The 22873-nt window shown below is 38.6% G+C and overlaps 1 protein-coding gene across 1 annotated transcript in view; it reads left to right on the top strand.

Annotated features, from left to right (window-relative positions):
* Nucleotides 1-22873, top strand: part of LOC121509817 (regulator of G-protein signaling 3-like) — a 40227-nt gene that overhangs the window by 8207 nt on the left and 9147 nt on the right. The window contains exons 9-19 of the mRNA XM_041787487.1: nt 492-552; nt 2609-2732; nt 4330-4607; nt 14816-14897; nt 15808-15913; nt 16233-16329; nt 16539-16814; nt 18927-18966; nt 19084-19352; nt 21299-21382; nt 22409-22520. Of these exons, the coding sequence (XP_041643421.1) occupies nt 492-552; nt 2609-2732; nt 4330-4607; nt 14816-14897; nt 15808-15913; nt 16233-16329; nt 16539-16814; nt 18927-18966; nt 19084-19352; nt 21299-21382; nt 22409-22520 (1529 nt within the window). The remainder of the gene's footprint in view (nt 1-491; nt 553-2608; nt 2733-4329; nt 4608-14815; nt 14898-15807; nt 15914-16232; nt 16330-16538; nt 16815-18926; nt 18967-19083; nt 19353-21298; nt 21383-22408; nt 22521-22873) is intronic.

Below are 22873 nucleotides of genomic sequence, written 5' to 3'. Positions count from 1 at the left end.
TGTTAACATGGAGGAGGCAGGGTTTATGATCTACACTGCATCCATTTAGAAGGGGAGCTCTAAATGTTTTGGATTCACTTTGAAGAAGTGTCATGAAGTCCATTTTTATGAACCCCAGAAACAACATATAAACCCAGGATTAGGTATCCAGTGGATCCAGTGATATTTAAAGGTTAAGTAATGATGGTTAGATTCAGATCAGTAAAAGAACATGCTGACAGAACCCAGCAGTGGGAGAAAGACGTATGAAAATATATTCTTTAGACTTCAAATTCAGTTTGGTTGAAAGAAGCTAACAATTACAATCAGTGGTTCATGTTTGCTGTGCTGTTTACCTTAACACTCTTTGTAACTAAATATGGTGCTCCTGTAGCTCAGACTTTTGTGGATTATCATCAACTAGTGAGGGAAGTTTCTTTTTACAAAGAAAACCGAGAACTGACAGAAGTTTAATTTCACTGTGTTGTCTTCCTCTTTGTCCTTCTCCTCAGGTGCAATCAGCTGATTGGCTGCATGAGCTTTGGGATCGGCTCTCTTGTCTCCTCTTCTAAGGTCAGTTTAAACCGACCAGGCACAAAATCCAGACCTCTTATTGGCTTTAGGCAGACCATGTTTAAAAACAAAGTGAGTTTATCAGATGTTTGGCCAAACAGCGCAGCAGTGGGGCATTTATGATTGTGGATTTCTGCTTTTATCTGTGTTGCATGTATTTATGTAGTACAGAATAATCAATGTAGTCAGTGGGGGCAGTCAAGAAGTAAAAAACATAGTTACAGTACAGAAGGCAACATCTTACAAACAGATGGCAGAAAGGAAAAGATACTTTATTTCTAAAGGAAATCAATGATATTTATGTGGATCATCTGTCCACAACATCTCTGTGAAACATGAACATCGTATCTGAGGGAGCTGCTCATTTATTATTCATTGTTTTAAACTGATACAATTCAAGCCACATGTAGCAAATATGCTTGGGTGACATCTGAGAATTTAAAGTCTTTATTTTTGTATGACTCTGAAAAAATAATTAGCCTCAAACAGCCCTGATTTTAGCTGAAATTTGAACAGCTTATAGCTCAGCTACGCATCTGTTTTCCCTGTAAACACCTCAGCTAGTCTTTGATTAAAACTGTAAAGAAAAAAAAAACTTTGTTTTTTAAAATAAATAATATATGTAAGTATAATAGCTTTCCTCTAGCTGGTTAAATAACCTTTTGTTTTGGTAGAAGACTTGACCACATGCTGTCACTGGTGTTATTTTACACTGCAGATTTAGGGTGTATGCTAGTCACCGTATCACAGTCCTTCAATTGTTATAAAAGTTATTTTCAGCTGTTAATTTACTCAGACGGGATTATGCAGAGCAGTGGCTCCCAACCTTTTATCCTCGGAGCTCTCCCTACTTGTATCTGTGAAACAATCTAAATCAAAAGCTTTTTTGACCTTATGTGAACCAAAGTTAAAATAGTTTTGGAATTTACATCAGTTTTTATTTTAGTTTTGCTTTCACTTTTAGTTTTTGTTAGTTTTATTTAGCTAAAATGCTTTATTTTAGTTTTAATTGATCTTACTGTTACTTTTAGTTTTTCCAGGAATATATAAGATAGGGCCAAAAATTATGGAGATTTTGCCACTAATTCTATTTTATTTCAGTTATTTTTGTAAGCACACAATAATGTTTTAGTTAGTTTTTCTTTTATTACCTCCGCCAAGGAGGTTATGTGATCAGGTGGGTTTGTTAGTTTGTTAGTTTGTTTGTTAGCAACATAACTCAAAAAGTTATGGACGGATTTTGATAAAAATTTTCAGGAAATGTCGGAAATGGCATAAGGAAGAACTGATTAGATTTTGGGAGTGATCAGGATCACCGTCTGGATCCAGGAATTTTTTAAAGGATTTCATACTATTGGGAGACAGGGCTAATGGCGGAGGTCTGTGCTGTTACTACTTTACACCAGGAGATGGCGGACATGAGTAACTTCAATCCCAGCAGTATTTTGGGTGTGTTTCTATTCAAAGTTTTGAAGTTTATAGAGTTTGAAAGACGCCTGGTCGAGGAGACGAGTCAGAGCATAACAGAGGGAAAGATGGCGAATTGTGGCAAAAATACTCACAATGCTGGGAGGAATAGAGGAATATTCACCCTCTGCCATGACTTCCAGTCATCTGGTGAGACCATGGGTGAGACTGCCCGTGTATCTTTTGGTACAGGCAGGCAATGCTTCTATCATGATAATCTGCCTGTAGCGAAGCCAGTACTTTTCCTCACCATGTTTCCACCCCACTGGGGAGGGAGTAATTGCACTATTGGGAGAAAGGGCTAATGGCCGAGGTCTGCGCTTTCCGAGGGCTTTTCAAGTTTTCATATTAGTTTTAGCCGACTTAAATGCTTCTTACATGTAAGTTTTAGTTATTTTGTTAGTTTTAGTGAACTATTATATCCTTGGTGTGAACTTTACACCAAAATTTAAGACATAAATAATACACAGCGTGGGCAGCAGGCCTGAAAGCACTTGCTAGGTTTAGAGGTAATGTTATGAAGAATGTGTGTCCATGGTCAGAGTTAGGAACAGAAATAAAAAGAACCATTTATTTCCTGTGCTGGCAGCCTGTCTCTGGTTGGTTCTACCTGCTGGGGGAGGACTTCGGGCAGAGCAAACACCTAAGAGTGGCGGCACATGGAAACAAACCAATGAGAAGCCAGGGGAAAGAGAACAGACCAGCACAGTGTGGTAAGTATGATGCTGATGCTAGGATGACAGGAGTCAATAAATCACGCAACAGTGCTCTAAGCTACTTTACTGTAAACAAATATTGAGACGTAAAATTGAAATGAGTCCTATAAATGTTTACAGGTAAATGTTAAAATCCCAGTCCTGACAGCTACTTTAAATGGCTTCTTCCTCCAGTCAGAAACAACAACTAGCTGCAATGAAGAATAAGCTAATATACCATAATGCAGACAGTAGCGTAGCTAACAACTTACCGATTGAATCTAACTGTTTATGCCCAGCAGCTAGTGGAAGTGCTTATTTATTTATTCACACACATATTGGAGTACAAAGTACATGTAAAAACACATGAGAAATTCTGCATGCATGGTACGTTTTCCAGTGAGAATTTGATACAATGCTAATGATAGCATAATAATATAATGTGAAATGGCAGAAAGTTGCATTGTTTACATCACTAAAAGCAGCTAGTAGCAGTGCTAACAGCAAACAAGAACGAAGCAGATCACAGCACTGATCGACATTAACATGATCTACCAGTTTGAGCCATATTCTGCTGCAGACACACACTGGCCATAAAATATTTGCTTTATTGGCCCTGACAGACACCCTCAGGACCCACACACTCACGGCGTCCCATATGTGAAACTATATGTTTTTTCTATTTTTAGTGTGATGGGAGAGAGAGGGTCGAGTGAGTAGTAGTAGATATAGATTAAAACTGACTCCTGCTCTCTTACTCTCTTTCTTTCTCCCCGGGGGTCCACAGGGTTACCATGGTGATGAGAAGCTGCACAGTAACCATGTGACCCTCACAATACCTCTGTCCCTATATCTCTCAACCAACCCCCTGCTTTCTCTCTTGACTCCATCTATCTCCATTTACCCCTCCCAACGGAGTAAACCTTCTCCCTCTCTATTTAGCTCTCTCTCTCTGACATCACACTGAGATCTGACACTCGCTCGCCCTAGACTATCGTAGCAAGGGAGACGGGACAAAAGACAGGCAGAAGAAAGAGAGACGGACTACCTCTTTAATGTGTTTGTTTGTTGCAGCTGGATTTCTCGTAGTATCAGGGTGACTGTCAGTAGAATTATCAGTAGAAGGAGCCCAGTTCGGCAGTGCTTGTATTTTTGAATTTACTCCATCACTACAGACTCTTAGGACCAACGATTCAGACCGGTCACAGAGGACTCTTTTGCTAAACTGGTCTCTTGTTAGTCCAGCAGAGTGGAATCCTGATGTGTGGACCATCATGCACAGAGATAAGGAGTAAAAACCTTGAGTTCTGCAGGTTGCTGGTTTAGGAGTTCAAGAAACACTGAACTACTTGATCGTCTTTCAGATCAGTTGAAATCTGTTTGTTTATTTATGTCTCTTTATACGTATCTAACACCTCAGTGAACTCAGTGCTGTAGCTCTGTTCTCAGCTGCATTACGTGTGATAAAGAACTGCCTACTGTGAGCAATCTTGTCTGGTCCGGTATTGCCTGGTTCGGTTTGGTCAGAGGACAGTCAGGATGTTCTGGAAGAACACTGCCTGGTCCTGGGATGATTCTGCAGGTAATGATGATGATGGTGGTTATCTACTTCCAGCAGACCTAAGGAAGACTCCAGACTCCACTCCAGATACCGACCTGAATCACATCGCCACCACCACCACCTCCACAACTGTCACCAGCCTGTCAAACTACACCACTACCAACACTACAACCACAGGACTCAAAGACCTGACAAACTACGGCCTTGACCCCATCAATGCCAACTACAGGTCTGGACCAGCCAACACAAACTACAGCAGCTACGTGTCCTCTGTCTGCAACTCAAACCAACAACAAGCCACCAGAGACAACGGCAGCATCCAGCGACTTACGGTGAGTCCGTCAAATAGCACACACTTAAACATTAATCTATAGAAATCATTTACTTTAGTTTGTTTTAATAGATGAGGACAGAAAAGTTACTTACTTCAGTCTAGATGAACTTGTAATTTGTTTGATAATTGTAAACTTTTGCACCTTGACTTGGACTCAGAGAATTCAGAACTTAATGAGGACTTTATTGATCTACAACTCATTTATCTTGACTTAAGACTTCACTAAGACTTTGAACCTTTTGATTTGGTTGTTGACTGAGGACATAAATTTCTTGACTTGGGAACTGACTTAAGATGATTCTGATTTAATATGGTACTTCTTTTGGATCTTAACTGCCTTGACTTCAGATCCTTTTTGTTCCTGACTTAGAACTTGACTTGGGTGTTAACTTGAGATAAATTTCTTTAAGACCTGTACCTTGTGTTGCTTTATCTAGCTCGAAAATTATATTGAGATTGATTCTAGTTAGGGATGCATGATACTGGATTTTTGCCCCTTTCTGATTTGTCAAAATAAGCAACATTTGATTCCACAATAAATAAACTTAGCAAAACAAGTAAGGAAATTTTGTGTTTGGTAGATTATTTCTTTGTTATAACAATGCTACTTGGCAATAAATCTTATACCATTGGAAAGCCTGTTTATTTCCCTTGTAAAGGGTGCCACATTTGTAAAGAACATGCATTTGTGGGATGAGCAGCAGAGCTGAGTATGTGGGTTATGCCCATGAAAAATTTGCCAAATTTCTCTGCCAGTGCCAAACAGCTTATTTAGCTGTTGCTATTCTAGTTAGGGATGCCACATTTGTGGCATCCCTCACAAATGTGGCACCATTTAAAGGGAAGTGAACGGGCTTTCCAATGGAATAAGATTTATTTCCAAGAAGCATTGTTACAACAAAGAAATAATCTACCAAACACACATTTTTCTTACTTTTTTCTGCTAGGTTAAATCAATATATTGTTTTCCAGAAACATAGACATTCAGTACACTGAAAAAAAATGACTAGTACTTACTCAGTAAAATTAAGGCAACAAAGTGACAGTTAATATAACTGAATAGACCACAAGTTGTACGAATTTGATTAAAATGTATAATCAGTTTAATTAAATCTAAACAAAAAATGAGTAGATTTCAATGGCAAACAGGTTTAAGTTTTGTTTTAATAAAATAAGTTCCCAAAAGACTAGTTATATTTCCTAAAAAAAGGTACTCAATTTATTAAGATGTCACTTTGTTGCCATAATATTTTTAAGTATATTTTACTCAATTTTACCCACTTAGCAGTATACACTTAGCCACTTAGCTTAAGATCACAACAAATCACAATGCATTGAAAGAATTGCACAAGCAATTATTTGTGCAACTTAGCGCGAATACAGAGGTTTTATCAAACATTGCTTAATAGTAAAATTCCATATATAGTCCAATGATTTTTCACCTTTTTTCTTTTGTTTTTGTATATTTTTTGTGATGTTCCAAATGAAAATGATTAAGTTCTACACAAATATATAAAGCTGGATTTAATCAGAAAAACACACACACAAGCCATGTTAAATTTTACTTAATATATTCAGATACTCAGTTTTTCTGATGCATTATTTGTCCAAAATGCACATATTTGTTTTTATTATGTACAGTTTACTCAGTTTTGTTTCGTAAATATCAATTGACCTCAGTCTCAGTTTTTACAGTGTAATAAAAAAAGTAAAAGTCTTTGGATAACATTTAACAATTTAACAAGCTCCATCTGCCCTTTTGAGAGCTACAAGCAGCACTGTAACAACCTGCTAACTGACAATGAGCTCCTTTGTGTTCAGAGTAAATATGTGCTTCCTTTTTAAGGAGCTTATACATTTTAAATGAAAATATATTCCCCTAATTTAACAGCAAGTTATAAGACAGACTTTCCTCTCAAGTGCAAAAACCTAGCTGTAGTTCAGACCTAAAACTCATGTCCTAAAAACTTCAAAGTTTAAGGAATGAAAAAAAACTACAAAAACTTAATTTTCCCCCTTATAACCTAATCATTATGCATTTACACATTTAACTGATTTTCATGGCTTGTATTTCAGCAGAAATGTTTATATCTGTCAATGGCAATAATTAGCTTCCAGTTACTATCTATGAATACTGACATTACACCAGTAGTATCATGTATCCCCAGTTCTAGCTGATTAAACACTTGTTTTAAATTTAATGCAGTCAAAGCTATCATGACCTGAGACTTGAAATAAGAAGACTTTTTCCCACTTCTGGCTCTGAAGTAGAGTCACTTCTCTTATTTGTATTTAAATAAATGGGAAAGTGTGAAAGCCAGCCTGTCAGTGAGCTATCCCATTAACAGCCCTACATGCTGACATCATCAGGTACCACTCAGAGGAGAAATAAAAAGATCAGAAACAGTCTGTGGCTATTTTGCCATTTTTCTTTAAAGACTCATCAAACATTCACATGTGATGAATAATAGAGTGAAGCTGCTTTTGCTCTTCACACAGTATACATACACAACACACACAGCTGCAAAGCTATGCTTGTGAGGACACTTCCTGCTCTAACGTTGAACTGACCCACAACTCTAACACTATAAAAGGTGATTGAACTCTATCTGAGCCTTGACCTGATTATGAACTCAAACTTTTAGCCCCTATCTGCTCTGAAAACTCATTCTGAACTTCTCTAACCCTCATATGAATCAAAGAGTCAAGACCCTGACTGCATTCTGAAACACCAAGCTATAACTCTAACCCAGCTAACTCTTATTCTTGATTTCAACCTTTCCGAGCCTGAACTTGCTCCAATTCAAAGACTGTAACCCTGATCTTACCCTGAACCTCATTCTGAACCCCCAACTCTAACTTCACTCTAAGCCTGAATCTTGCTGAGAATCTCAGACACTTTACCTGATTCTGAATCTGATTCTGAACCTTAAAGATGGGCCTCCTAATATTTGCCCGAACCTGATTGTTAACCCCAAAATCTGTCACAAACCAAGCCCTAAACCTTAACACAGTAAAATGCTAATTTTGTAACTTATTGTCCCATTTAAACTAAAGTAGGCCACAAGCAGGGTATGCTTGAGGGTATGTCCAGTGTTGTGCAAGTTCACATTTAAAATGAGCAAGCTCAAAGTTCAGCTCACGCTGAAATAGACTACTTCACATTCATAGCTTATAATTTAAGAAAGAGATTCCTCTTTTGTGTTTTGTTCTGTTGTTGTTTTTTGGCAGCTCCAAAGTTTTCTGTTTTTTAAAAAAAAAACAAAGACCATTTGTAGTCATCTTTCACAAGCCTATTTAATTTTTGATTTATTACTGTTTTTTTTTTTTTTTTTTGTGAAAGAGATTCAGAATAAAGCCCTGTGTGATAACAAGGGAGGTCTCATCCTAGAAGAAAAGCAATAGGGCTTCTTCTGAAAAGCGAGCCAGAAATGTTACTGTGTTAACACCCCAAACCACGGACAAATATCACAGGATGCTTAACAGGTGCTTTTAAGCCAGGGGCTGTAGTCTGTCAGTACATCCCAGAGCATCGGCAATAATTTTCTAGCCTTGGAGTGAACTGTGCTTATATTCCCATTTGTGAACTGAAAATTGAACTGATCAGTTCATTATTCACAAAATATGAGTTCATTCAATAAAGGTGTTCATTTAGCACACTCAGGCAAACATTTGAAGGTTGTGCAATGTGTACCCACTCTTTTGTCCATTTATGGTCTTGCTGGCCCCCAAAAAACAAGATGGTGACAGCCAAAATCCCAAATTTAGGGCATCTGAACAGTAAAAACCAATGGAAACCCTTTTTTTATGATGCATACTACTGTTTAATAGCAATAGTGATGCCTGTCCTACATGACTATTTTAAAGACCCTGTAAAGTGAAATCCAAAGTTTTTGTCTTAACACTCTATAAATGCCGGAATATGGTTGCTGTAAACGTGAAAACTCTGAGATCTACATGAGGCTGATTTCTGGATTTAGGCCATTTAACCTCTGAGCCCACAGTAGAGAATGACCCCGCCCCTCTAACACTGCAATATTGTCAATTTTGTGGAAGGAAGCAGTCACCTGGGGCAGGGACTTCTGGTTCATTTTGTGCAAAGGAATTCAGTCTTGTACTCTTGTACCATTCTATAATGTTCATGTTTCATTGCAAAGTTATAGTTATGCATGTTTTGGTTACTGGTTCATGTTTTCAGGGGAAAATTTTTTTCCAAGTATGACACCATGAGTGAGGGGGTTAATGCTGCAGACTACCTGTGTCCTGAGTAGGCGTGGTTTCAGCTCATTCAACAGACACGCCCACACCATCCTGGAGCAGATTTTACTGCCTCATTTTTCGTGATTTGAAGTTTAATTTTATAAACTTGGAGATGCTTTATGTGACTGAAATTTGACCTGGGGGTTCATAACACAGTGATCTATCAACGACAAACCTAAATACAGATTTATTTTTACTTTACAGGGTCTTTACGGAGTTCCAACTGGACAGTTCCAGGTTGATTTTCTAAATTGTGGTCCCAATTAGAGTTAGCCATAGAGCAAGATGAGCTTAAGGGAGGGGTGTCCAAACTATGGCCTGAGGGCCAGATGTGGCCTGCAGTCCATTTTTGATTGGCAAATATTAGAAATAAAATGAAATATGGCCCTAAATCTAAATCTAATCGGCTCCCCCAAATCCTGAAAATGACTGTCTTTTTGCCTTGTCAGCCATTTGTAGGCCATTTAGGTGTATTCAGTCACTAAACATGTATTAACTTGTATTGGATTAGTCTTACTTAAATTTCCTCAAGGCAAGGAATATGAAAGTGGCCCCACCATTCTTATGTATTTCTGTATGTGGCACTCAGTCGAAAAAAGTTTGGACACCCCGGGCTTAAGGGCTTAGCTACCAGACATTAAAATGTTGCTGCAATGGCAAGATTGAGCATGGCATGAATATTCACTCTTTCAACTAAATAGGTCCAAAAAGACAGCGGCTGCCAGAAACATGCAAACATGCAAAACATAGGGCTTCTGTGAGATATTCATAAAACCAAAGGGTGACTTTATTATTGTTTTTTGCTACTTGTGTCGTATTGTATACTGCGATGACGGGCTGAAATGAAAAATTCCTAGACTGAAGATGTGACGTAACGGTGACCAACTTTCAGTATAAGAATGATTTTTTTTCTTGAGCAAAAACAAACGAACCAAAGGACATACTTCCATACCATCCACTGGAATTTCACTTAATGCAAATAATAGGGTCATATAATGCTCACATGGCAGCAGTCTCTAGAGAGCCTGGGGCCGTTACTGTTATTTACAACAATACTCCACTGATCTTCAGAAATCTCTAGGTTGTGTCTGAAACAACAATAGATGGACAGAAACATAATCATGCTGTTTCATTTTAGAGCTATCAGACGTTAGCATTCACATGCATCAGTGCACATGTTGGTCATGCTAGTTTATGTGATGTGCAGATTTCTGGAGATGTATTTATTTTCATGGTTGACTTGTTTGAACAGACCGATGGGCAGTCGCTCCATGTTCCTGCACATGAGCTCAGTGACCATTGCTCCATCATGTCGGTGTCCTCTTTGTCCAAATGAAACCTGCAGCTGGCATTGACCCCTGTAATCCAGATTATATTCCTGCTGCTGGGAAGGACTTGCCCATCTGATTTTGGATGACAATGTTCACACGGGGGGGGCAGGGCGAGTTTGCGTGTGCATGTGAGCATTCAGGAAGTGTGTGTCTTATCGCAGGGATACATCCAGTGTTTTTGTGGGTCTGAGTGAGCGTGTGTGTTTCCTGCTATTCTTCTTCTGCTGGTTCCCACACACACACATGATTTGCTCCGTCACATCCAGTACAGTGTTAAACCTCTCGCCCACTAGTTCACCTGCACATCTGGATCAGACTTGGAACTAGTTCTGGTTGTAAAATTCGGGCCTCTGGTACCGAGTCAGATGGAGTTTAGGCCTATGCTAAACTTGCTCGGAAGCTAGAATTTGTAGGTCTGGAGTTTGAGCAGACCTGGATCTGGCTTTATAAATCTCGATTTAGTTTGGACTTTACCCCTGGATCTGGATTTGATGTAGATTAGTCCTGCTCTTGACTGTGTTTGGGCCGTTGGAGGAGCAGATGGAGCTGCAAGAGTTGAACTAATAAACTGCTGTCATGCACACGATCCACCGGCTCTGTCGAGACTGCATCGGACAAAACCTGCCCCAGGTCTGGGTCTTATTTGTTCATTAGAACCCCTGAACATGTCTTATGCTGATTCTGATCTGTAGCTGATATGCATGTCTGAAATGACACTTCACTGATCTCAGAAGATGTGCATACGGCAGGGTTTGTTTACCAAAAGATCCCCCCCTTGTTTTTGTCTCTTCACTGCAGTTTAATAAGGAGGAAACTTATACAAAGAAGTCTGGAAATTGGGGAGATCTTTGTGTGTCTTTTCTGAGAGTGAGGTAGCTGCATACAGTTTGAGTTTGTTCTTTTGGTTAGTTGGCTAATTTTTAAATGAGGTTTGGTGTATTTGTGACTTGCAGAACCAAATTCACCATCCATGTACAAACAAAAACGGCAGGAAACAAGCATTTCTTCTGATTGGTCCCACAGTCTGATGTCACTGCAGGCTGTTTGTCTTTTCCCGGAGAATGACTTGTGTGTGTGCGTGGGTTTCTAGTCCAGCAGGTCAGATAAATGTTTAATATGTTCATGTTTATTACAGCTGCACTCCACATGTGTTGGCGTGTGCTTGTGACAGGTCAGTCAATAATTCATACACAGATTAAAACTGAATGATTTAACTGAAAAACAGCATCTGACAGCAGAGAAAGAGAGAGCATTTCTGTGTGTTACAGTGTGTGTATTTGAACAGGCAGAGTTCCTCCATGTTGTCCATCGCTACACAAACTCTAAGCTGTTTCAACAGAATTTCACTCCTGCAGTTTAACTCTTCAGTATCACTTGGTTCTGAAATATTGACCCCTATTAGGCTCAGGTTTTCAATCAATAAATATTATTGATTTATTGATTTTTTTTTAATAAAAGAGGTCTGGGGAAAATGATCCAAAGCAGTTAGCAGCACAAGGACTGGGAACTGAACAGGGAACAGGAAACTATAATGGGATAAGGAGAGGAAACCAGGACTGGGAATTTAAACATGAATCATAAATCTTGACTGGACGCAGGATACTGATCTGGGAACGGAACTGAACAGGGCCAGGATGTTAACAGGGGAATTAACCTGACCACTTAGACAGGACAAGAAACTCAAAGACAAGGAAAGTTAACTAGGAACAAGAAATTGAACCTGGTCTGGTGTACTGAAATGGGAGACTAAAAAGTGTCCAAAAATGGCACAGGAAGGAAATAAACCAGAATCTTGATCTGAGAGAGGGGGAAGCACTGGTTACAGGGAAGTTTACTCAAAGCAGGAAGATGAAGCAGAACATAGAAACTCGAGGCAGGATTGTGAAACTGAACGGGGATAAGATATTGAACCAGGACTGGGGAATTTAAGTGGACCAAAGAAACAGAGACAAATAGAATCAAACGGAATTGGGGAACTGAGTCAGAAGCCAAAAACTGAAAAAAGACTTAGAAAATGAATTAGGGCTAGGAGGTTGCAGTAAAACCAGCAAATTTAACAAAGGATGAAAAAATTGAGAGACTGAACTGATCCAGATTATAGAAGGTAAAAGGAGAAACCAAAAGGACAGCCAGAGGGAAACGAGAGCATGATTTAAACCAAAGAAACAAACAATCCAAGAGCGTTAGAACAAGGGAAATTGGTCCAGACAAGGACATTGTGCAAGGACTTAGAAAGTAAACTTTGACTGGAATGTAGTGCACGGTTTGGAAAAATAACTACAAGTTAGACACCCAAACCAGACATGGAAACTAGAGGGATGTGGAAATAAAGCAAGGATTGTTACACAGAACCAAGACAAGGAAAATGAACAGGGATGAGGAAATCAAGTGAGCAGGAAATCTTGCTGAATCTAGAAAGTTCAAACAAGACTTGAAAACTGAGGAAATTAAACAAAGAACACAATACTGAACCAGGCAAAGAAACTTTAAATAAAGGAAACCAAACAGAGACCAGTTTCAGAATCAGGGCTGGGAAACCAAACCAAGAACAGTGACTGACCTGGGAACTTAAAAATAAATGGAGTCGGAGAAATGATACAGGACTAAGAAAGAGGACCTTGGTTGAGAAACTGAACTTGAACTACAGACTGTATAAACATAAATCTAGTTCCACTGAGGTCATGCATAGGTTTTTGGCATTTCATGGCAGCCACCGTACTATCTCAAGTTTACTTTTGATCAATCTTGCCACAGGCAAACAGGTCGACCTCTTGTGAAACAACCTATTGTGACTAATGGTACATTCTAGTTAATCTCAGAACTGGGAAATTCCGAGATGTATATTATCTGACATGCCAGATAGGCTGCTTCCCATATCCATTGCACGGGATATTTCACTTCTATCTGGTTAAAATGTTGTTATAGCTACATCTAAGCTAGTCACTTCACCAGCCTTTGCTTGCTAGCTTACAGTACCATTGAACTCCGCCCATAGCTACCACCTTGTTTCAGACTGGAGCTTTGTAAGATGCATCTGCCAAATGACAGACATGAAAACTAGCCAGTTCTTCTATTCTGCAAGGTTAAGTTGAATAAGTCACCCCCAATGAACCCAAAAGTCTGAGTTCTAACTTGGAAACTCAAAGGAACCTGAGTGCACCAAACTTCTAACTTCTAGTAACTTCAATGTGATGAACTCAAATGTGATGTCATTCCCAGCTCTGACCGCCGAGGTAAATGGAATGCTGCATAATTCACATTAAGATTTTTTTTTTTTAGAAATTTACATTTAAAATGGAATCCATTGGGAATCCCTTTGCTTTTGCAGCCAGCCTCATGTGGACATTTTAGGAACTGCAGTTTTTAAACTTTCATATTAGCTGTAATTTTCAGCACAAGAGGTGACCACTTGACTAGAACAGTGAAACTGAACCTGGCAATGGCAGTGAACTTCAGTTCAACAGCTAACATAAATCCACTGTGACCTAGTTATGTCACTGTGATGTCACTCTGAAGCATTCAAGGTGTTTTCGAGCCCATCTCTGTAATGAACATCTGAACGGGACTGATCCTCAGTGAAACACAAACACTGGGAGTCTCGCACTTCTTCAAACAGCCCCCCACCACTTCCCCTTACCTCAAGTTTTAATATCATCCTGTCAGTCTGAACTCGGGGGACATTTAACTTCCATTGTGCAGAGAAAACTCTCAGAGTGAGTCGACCTTTCCTCCGGTCCGTCGCTGTTTACACAGTCATGGAAACAGCTCAGAGACCCAGACCCAAACGGACCTTCACTCTGGACCTGACAGAAACATCGTGCCTCTGTCAATATGACTAAAGACCAGCAGAGTCCTAGTGTAGCGCCAACCCCAGACTGTAGTCTACACTGCAACCGAGGAAGTGATAGAACAACAGACAGATTTCTAGATGTATAAAACAGTCTCAGGAATCAAAATGTATATTGTTTCTCCCTCCATATGTGCTGTTCCAAATTAAATTCTGGTTTTACTTGGAAGGCGTACAACTTTGAGAAATCTTAATGCTTTAGAGGATCCTGTTCAGGGTTGCTTGGAGTGATATGGATGACAGAGGGAAACTAAAGCTTGAATCTGAAGGATTTAAAATGTTTTAGTATTTATTAATTTAAAGCACTTTTTTATAGAAAGCTCTTTTAAGGTCAGATCAAGTTGTGTCTTAAATGTTTTATGGATGTCTTTAATATCTTGTTTTTATTACCTCCGCCAAGGAGGTTATGTGATCAGGAATGTTTGTTTGTTAGTTAGTTTGTTTGGTAGTTTGTTTGTTGGCAACATAACTCAAAAAGTTGTGGACGGATTTTGATGAAATTTTCAGGAAATGTCAGAAATGGCATAAGGGAGAACTGATTAGATTTTGGGAGTGATCCGGATCACCGTCTGGATCCAGGAACTTTTTAAAGGATTCTTTACTATTGGGAGATAGGGCTAATGGTGGAGGTCTGCGCTCTCCGAGTGCTTTTCTAGTTGTAATTTGTGATATATCCTGGGCTTTCTGTTGTTTACAAATGTGAAATGTGTATACTGTATGTGTGTGTGCTAATGTACTGAACTGACAGTTTGTGTATTGTCTCTCCAGGTAAACATAGTTCGTGGGAAAGATGGTTTTGGATTTACCATTTGCTCCGACTGTCCAGTCAGAGTCCAGGCTGTCGACTCTGGTAAGAACAGCACATGCATTTACCATACACAGAGCTAAGGAAATGCACTGATTACTAACTAAAACACACACACTTGAAACATACATACAAAATACTAACCCTATAAAAAGTCAATCATGGTCAACATAATTTTGCTTTTTCCACAACAAAAAGAAATGGAAAAAAATCTTTAATGTCAACGTGAAAACATATTTCTACAGAGTAATGTCAGTTGAATAAAAATAGATATGGTAAAATAAGTGAATGCATAAATATTCACCCTCTTTACAGTGACTGACCTAATTCAACAGAGGTTCAGCCAGTTGGTGCTAGTTGTCTCACAACTGGTGACTAGGGATCACCTGAGTGCAGTGAATGTATCTCAAGTGATCCAGTCACTGGTTATTCTGTATTCTTGGCTACCATTACACCATGATGACAAAATAACACTCCCAGCAACTCAGAGAAAAGGTGATTGAAAAGTATAAGTCAATGGATGGAGACAGAAACAATTCCAAGGCACTGAAAATCCTCTGAAGTTCAGTTAAATCCATCATCAAGAAATGGAGGGAATATGACAGTGTGAAAATCTGCCTTGATCAGGATGTCCTCACAAATTGAGTGATGTTGCAGGAGACTGGTGAGATACAACAACTATTGCCCAGGTTTTTTACCAGTCAAAGCTTTATGGGAGTGTGGCAAAGAGAAAGCCACTGTTGAAGAAAACTCAGATTAAGTCTTGACTTGAGTTCACCAAAAGGCATGCTGGAGACTCTTTGGTCATGTGGACACACTTTTTGCTGTAAACAATAAAGAGAGGACACAGAAAGATAACCAACAGATTTATCAGAGTGGTTTTATCTGTTGATGATGTGTATCAGACTATGAAGTTATATTGTTTAGTCTGATTTTATTTTGTATGTGTTTGTAGGAGGTCCGGCTCATCTGTCTGGTCTCCGTCAGGGAGACTCTGTCCTGCAGCTGAACGGACACCCTGTAGAAACCTGGAAGTGTGCTGATGTGGCCCACGCTATCAGGTATTACACCCCCTCAACATCACATAGTCTCCTTTTTTTGAAAGTGTTCTTTATTTATAGTTCACCTGACCTTTAATTCTGACACTGCATGAAGTGAGTGTAGCATGAAGGCTGCAGGCAGGTGAACGTACAGCTTGATTTCTGTTGACACTTAATGCTAAATAAGGCAATGGAAGATGTGTATCTAAGATCTTCAGCTCATTCTAGTCCAAATTAACTTCTACTTCTTCATTTATATTTTAAGTCCATTTTAACTTTGTATCAGCTTTAAGAACCATCTCTCTGTCCTGACTGTCTCTCCGTCTGTCTGTGTGCCCAGGAGTTGTCCGTCTCAGATCGTGTTGGTGGTGTGGAGAGGTTTACCTGAGCTGAGGACTAGCTGTGAAGGAGTGCTCCACCAACCAGCACAGAGCAAGGTGAGTCTGACACTGACTTTTAACATTTCAGAATATGTTTCCATTTCTTGTCCTTTTCCTAAACTACTTTATGCTCTATGTTTGTGCTAGATTACTTTCTCCACTAAAGCCTTCTTTTGGCTGGCCTTGCTTAAATGGCAGTTCTACTGCAAAGGTAACTACATTATTGCTACACTAATGCTACCATGTATTCTCCCTCTATCTTCTAGACATCAGGCAGAAAGTTGCTTTCTCACCCCACCCACAGTAAACATGGCCGCAGACGGGGTCAAGGACTGGGGGTCAGGTCCAGTTTTGGGGCTCTAGGTTCCCTGTGGAGGGACAGGAAAGAGAACCGGGATGAGGAGGAGGAGGAGGAGGAGGAGGCAGAAGAGCAGGAGATGACTGAGTACTCGCCTCACACCACCACACTCAAAGGCACCCGCGTGACATCATCAAATGGCGACAATTACATCATACTATCACCTGTGAATCAAGGAGGACAGGTGAGTGAAAGAAATCATGTAATCATTTTTAGAATGCACAACTATTTTCTCCTACAACCAAAAACTCTGAACCAGAACATTTGATTCCATACAGAACCTCATAAGAACTGTTGCTACCTTTGTTTTAAAAGGATTTAAAAGAAGAGACAATTCCACTGTTTTAATTTTCTCTCTTTGATATTTTTGATATCATATAATAAAATATGAATTTGTTAGTAGCATTATAAAGCACACTTTTCCTGACTAATATTTTACACAAAGTACAATCTTTGAAGTTATTTATTTTGTCATGGCATGGACAGAAAAGGTTAACAGCACAGTGTTCACTTTAGTGACAGTGGAGCACAATCTTCATCTTCAAGCAAACAAATATGGACTGTGCCATTTATGATTTTTTTTACCTCTAAAAAGGAGGTTATGTGATCGGGTGGGTTTGTTCGTTTCTTTGTCAGTTTGTTTGGTAGTTTGTTAGAAACATAAATCAAAAAGTTGTGGACGGATTTTGATAAAATTTTCAGGAAATGTCAGAAATGGCATAAGGAAGAACTGATTAGATTTTGGGAATGATTTGGATCACTGTCTGGATCTACGAATTTTTTTAAAGGATTCTGTACTATTAGGAGATAGGGCTAATGGCGGAGGTCTGCGCTCTCTGAGTGCTTTTCTAGTTTATTTACTGTTTTTAAAAATACTTTAAATATCAAGATGTAGTAGTTAGAAGACCATTCACTGTGGAGCCCTGCTATCTGCTCCGCATGCAGGATTTCTGATTATCAGTTCTATCTGATTGAACCTCCTCAACTTTAGTCCGTTCTAGTCTAATTTTTAGACTTGCAAACACTGCATAGAATTTACTGAACTATGATATTGAAGAAATGAGCAACGGCTCTTTGCAAATGTGTAAGCTTACAGTATCCAACCTATTTAACTGCTGTGATGATAATAGTGATTAAAGTAATTTGATAGACTTTCTTTAGGTTAATCATCTTTTATTGAGTCATATGTTAACATAAGTAATAAATATGTTATAGACTTTATTTAGGCTAGCTTGGCAACATATGCTGAGTCAGTAAATACTACAGAGCAATAACCATCAGCTCACATCTCATCACTTTTTAACACACGTCATTTTTTTTTGCATTGTGGTTTATTGAACATGAAGGGAACATTATTTTCCAGAAATAGCTGGTTAATGTGTGCCGATTATTCTTTGTGGTGCCCACACATAGATACTAGCAAAATAATTCATAAAAACATAAAATTAATTCCACCAACTATGAGACATGTCTACAGTTTATACAGTGTACTCACCATTTAAAACTCTGCACAAAGTTTAAAAGCCTGCCAACAACAGCAGTTTTATCTCTCTGTGACACCCTCAGACATCTTTCTGTGCAAAGTCAGCAAGACGACTGAAGTGCTTTCACTACTGTGTGGAAGTCAGTGATAGATCCCACAGGCTATGAGAGGACTCCTTTTTAAAGAGATTTGATAACCGCCTTGATGGTCAATTTGTGCAAAATTAAAAAGGCCTGCATCTGTCTCTAAGTTTGCTGACACGCTGGGTCATCATGAGTCAGCCAAAATAACCAACAGGCTTACAGATTTTTCTTCATCCTTTAAAAAAAAATCAGCCAGTGACGGCAAATTTTCAGTTAACGTGACCCCTGGTCTAACTCGACATTTCTAGAAACCTTTATGAATATTTAAAACATAAAAGATGGTTGATGTCCTGTCTCTAAACATAACTGTCAGCTGAGCTACACCATATTTGTTACCTCATCTATAATCTTTTCATTGAAATAAAATAAAGTATAACTTGGTGTAAAAACCCACCTGTAATAATTCAACTAAACTATAAAGAAAGATATTTCAGAAAATAAAATCCCAAGGCCTGTTTATTTCTTTTTTTAATACTTGTCCAAAAGAGAGGACTGAAAACATCTTCTATACATAAACCAGAATTCTATACCCTCAACAGGAACCGTGAGCTTTACTTTGAATCTGGTGGAAAGTTTCCTTGGTCAGAAAACTATAATCATTGGACACTGTAGTGTTTTAAATATCAGTTCTTATTTTATTGAAATGCTTCCCATCTGCTCTGTTTTACAGCTGCTGCAGCCAGTTTATCACGACAGAAATGGGACAATTGGTACGTTGTCCATGCCAGACATTGCCCCATCATCCTGAGTATTATCAGTGCATTAATTTTAGATAAAGATTTATTGATTGTAAATTTAACAGATTTTTCGGTATTGTTGCTCATCAGGGCGTCTGTACCAGACTCATCCCAGCAGAGGTCACGGTCAGAACCTCCTCCATGACCCTCGACCTGGGACATCAAGGCGACCATACTCTGGCTGCACCTCCACCCTGCCCCCACCCACTACCTCCTCCACCTCCTCTATATCAGCCCCACCCAGTAGCTATGGCAACTACCAGAACTGTACCATTGTCCAATCACATCTTCCCTGCTCCACCTATGGGACCTACGTCACCCTAGCACCCAAAACTCTCATATTCCCCATTTTTGTCCAGGTCAGAACCTTTAACCTAAATACTCAACTAAGAACTCAAGTTAGAACCATAAACTGTCTTGAGAACCCTTAAACTTGACTTAGAACACACACTAGAACATTTATTTTCAATACTGCATATAAAATATACATTGTTTAACACAAGTGAAATCTGTCACCAGCTCATAATTCTTGAAATGATCAACCGGAAGCTTTAAATGACTTTGAAACGCAATGTAGGCTTTGACTCAAAGCCTAGAAATAATCAAGGCCCTAAAATCAATCCAAAACTCAAGCTAGAACCTCACAAAAGGCGATAACCTGGGAAACCATCAAAGGGCAAAAGATCCTTAGGGGGCTGCGGGGCCCTGTTTGCTCTGCTGTGAATAAGATTAGATGTAATATACAGTGCTTAACAAATTTATTAGACCACCCTAACCCTAACCAAAGAAAGGTTTATGCCACAGCTGCCCTAAATTAACAGCATAGGTAATTACAAAAATCATTTCTTACATTTCTGCAATGGTTAATACACCAATATGTAGAAGCTCTTTAACCCAAATGACATTTTTAATGCTAAAATATAATTATTATTGTTATCCATGAATTTTCAAATTAACTGATTTACAAAAAACTGAAAAAATAGTAAAGCACATTATTATTTCTTGATTAATATGTGAAATTATAGTTATTTACTTGCATTCCTGAACAGAAAATGAGTTTTAGTGGTTGAATGTTATGCTTGATTCATTTCTGACTTCTCAGAGAAGCCCAGTGAGCCGGCTCAAATTTGGGTGAATTCAGTTTGAAATTCCTCATTCCTGTTCAAAATGGTAAAACGTGGAGAGCTCACTGAAAATGAAAGAGTCCACATTAAAGCACTTCATGATGCTGGATGGTCTTTGGGACAAGTATGACAGGTGGTCTAATAAATTTGTTAAGCACTGTATATATATTTCTTAATCTTGATTAGAAACATAATGTATGACTGCATATTTAGGGCCACCCTAAAAGATGAAAAGATGGAGGATCTTTTTTTTTTAAGGAAAAAAGTTGAAATTTGACAGTCTAAGTTGTATATTTACAGGAGCCTGACTCAGAATTTCTTAGTTTTTAAAGTCAGAAATTTTCAACATCGTAAAGTCAGTTCGGTTTCTTGAAACCAATCTAAAAACAGTGGTTGGATAACCCCAGTTAACAGAAATGTCTTTAAGTTCATATGAAAATGATAATGTGATTATTTCAAAATCTTAAGTATTTCTTTATTCGTCAGTCCCAGAAAGAAGTATTAATTTAAGGATCTAAACTACAGGACTTGTGCAACGAAAATGACTTAATCTTGTCAGATTTTCTTCCATGCAATTGGCTATTTTAGAGTCTATAATCCCCCCCAAAAAGTTTTCATTCACATAAATGTATGTCTTTTAAGATAGAAAATTTAATTTCTTGTACATTTACTACTTTTGAAACTTGAATTTTGTTTGTTTTTCCCAAAACAAACGGATCCTCTTTTTTTTTTTAGTTATTGAGAGTAGCCCTTATGATGTCCTGATCATGGATAGTTAGGTCTCTTAATTTGAGATTTGTTAATGAAAACAATAAAAATGGATGTTTAATTTTTCCAAGTGGGTCCCTAGGAGGCTTAGCTTTTTCTTGGATACGAGTAGGGGGGTCCCTAAGGAAAAAGGTTGGTAACAACTGATCTAGAATATGTAAGTGCATGATGTTGCCCCTTGCCCATCAAAAAACCCAGTTCACCACCAGGTCAAAACTAAAAACTTTCAAACCCTGTTCTCCCTCTTTCTAATATGGGTTTAGGTTTGACTGTGAACAGGGACCTACACTTTTCCACTGAGCTTCTTTTGGTTCCTATTTATCCAAGAATAAAAAAGTATTGAATTAACTACTAGTTAGATGTTTTAGTTCATATTCCTCCTTAATAATATGTGTCATTGATGTTGTTGTCAGCCTTTGGATCTGTGCAGCCCAGACCGAACCCTACTGATGGCAGAGGAAATGGTTCTACACCAGAATGACCTGCTGCCTTCAAAGGTACCTGTCCTGTAACACACTGCCAGAATAATACTAATTTACTTCCTCTTAGTAAATATAAATACAAAGCTATCCTGAGGTATGTACTGGATTTGACTGTGGGAACAAATTGTAGATTAATCAGCTGACTGCTATGGGATTTATCCACAAACATACTGCTGCAAACATGACACTGGCATTGCTTCCAAGCTATCCATTTTTGCTCAACACACTGTAATAAATGCTGATTCTTGAGCAGTTAAACTGATATTATTGCAAAGGTAATCAGTAGAGTCTGTGGCTGCTTCTGTCTGCTCATTATTGATTGTCTCTACAACAGAATATTGTTCACATTTTTCCTCTAGAGAGAGAAAAAAGATCCTTATTCTGAAGGTCTCAACGACCTCTAAGAGCTGCACCAGGATCAGATTCAAGCTAATGGATTTTAGTGCTTACACACACACATAAATCTCACAAATACACACGTAAAAACACATGTTTCTGGGAATCTGCTGCATGTAATTTTCAGTAAAAGTAAGGGCATGACCTTGAGGAAAAAATGATAAATCTGTTGTTAGACATTTGTGTATTAAAAGAGGTCAGTGGTCAATGTCACATTACCTCATCACAGAGAAATTTCTTAGTATCTCAATATATCATGGAATGAAAAGATAATATGTATCTGTAGTAGTAACAAGTAAAAACATGGGGCATGAGAGCAGTCATAGCGGACGTAACCAGGACTGAACTGAAGAGAAATGATCCTGGAGCGGGCTGTGAAGGTGCAGATATTTCTTGGTCTTTATAAAGAAAGTTAAACAAGTAATTTAAATATTAGATAAAGACAACAACAACTTTCAAGAGACAGAGACATTTGCATCAGTATGTGGCTGGCAAGCTTCATGTAAAATTCAACAGTTACATAATTAACAATGACTGAGTTCACATGTTTTCAATCAATGACACACAGATTAAGACCTGCTAAATTCAATATGCCTTACATTATATGATGACACAAGTATGTGAATCTATGCATGTGTGTTATAGGTGACAGTACTGATCTACAGCGACCTGCTGCTGTTCACAAGAGAGGATGAAGTCGGACGCTGTAATGTCCTACAGAGTCCAGTGTACTTAAACACTCTGCAGCTCAGAGAGGGTATGAACACGTACAAATGCACCCACGCACTGATTGGAGATCTGGATCAAGACTCCTTCAAATGCCATGTTCAGGTTAAGATAATGTTCAGTGGCTTTAATACAAAAACAAAACAGCTTAAGGTTGGAGTTCCCGTTGTTAGAGGCAACTAGCCTTCACCTTTTTGCTTTCTAGTTTTCAGCATGACAGTACACTGGAAAACTCAAATGTTACCAAGTGTTTTCATTTCTAGTCAGAATGTCTTATATAGTCTAAACCACTTGTTATTAAACATGTCACTTTTGTCTAGGGAAAGACCAATTGTAGGCTGGACCGATTATTGAGGCCAATATTTGGCATTTGCAGATTATCCA

The sequence above is a fragment of the Cheilinus undulatus genome, linkage group 5, assembly GCF_018320785.1.
Source record: "Cheilinus undulatus linkage group 5, ASM1832078v1, whole genome shotgun sequence".
Classification (NCBI taxonomy): Eukaryota; Metazoa; Chordata; class Actinopteri; order Labriformes; family Labridae; genus Cheilinus; species Cheilinus undulatus.
Note: the sequence above shows the minus strand (reverse complement) of the source record. Positions and strands in the feature narration are given on the sequence as shown.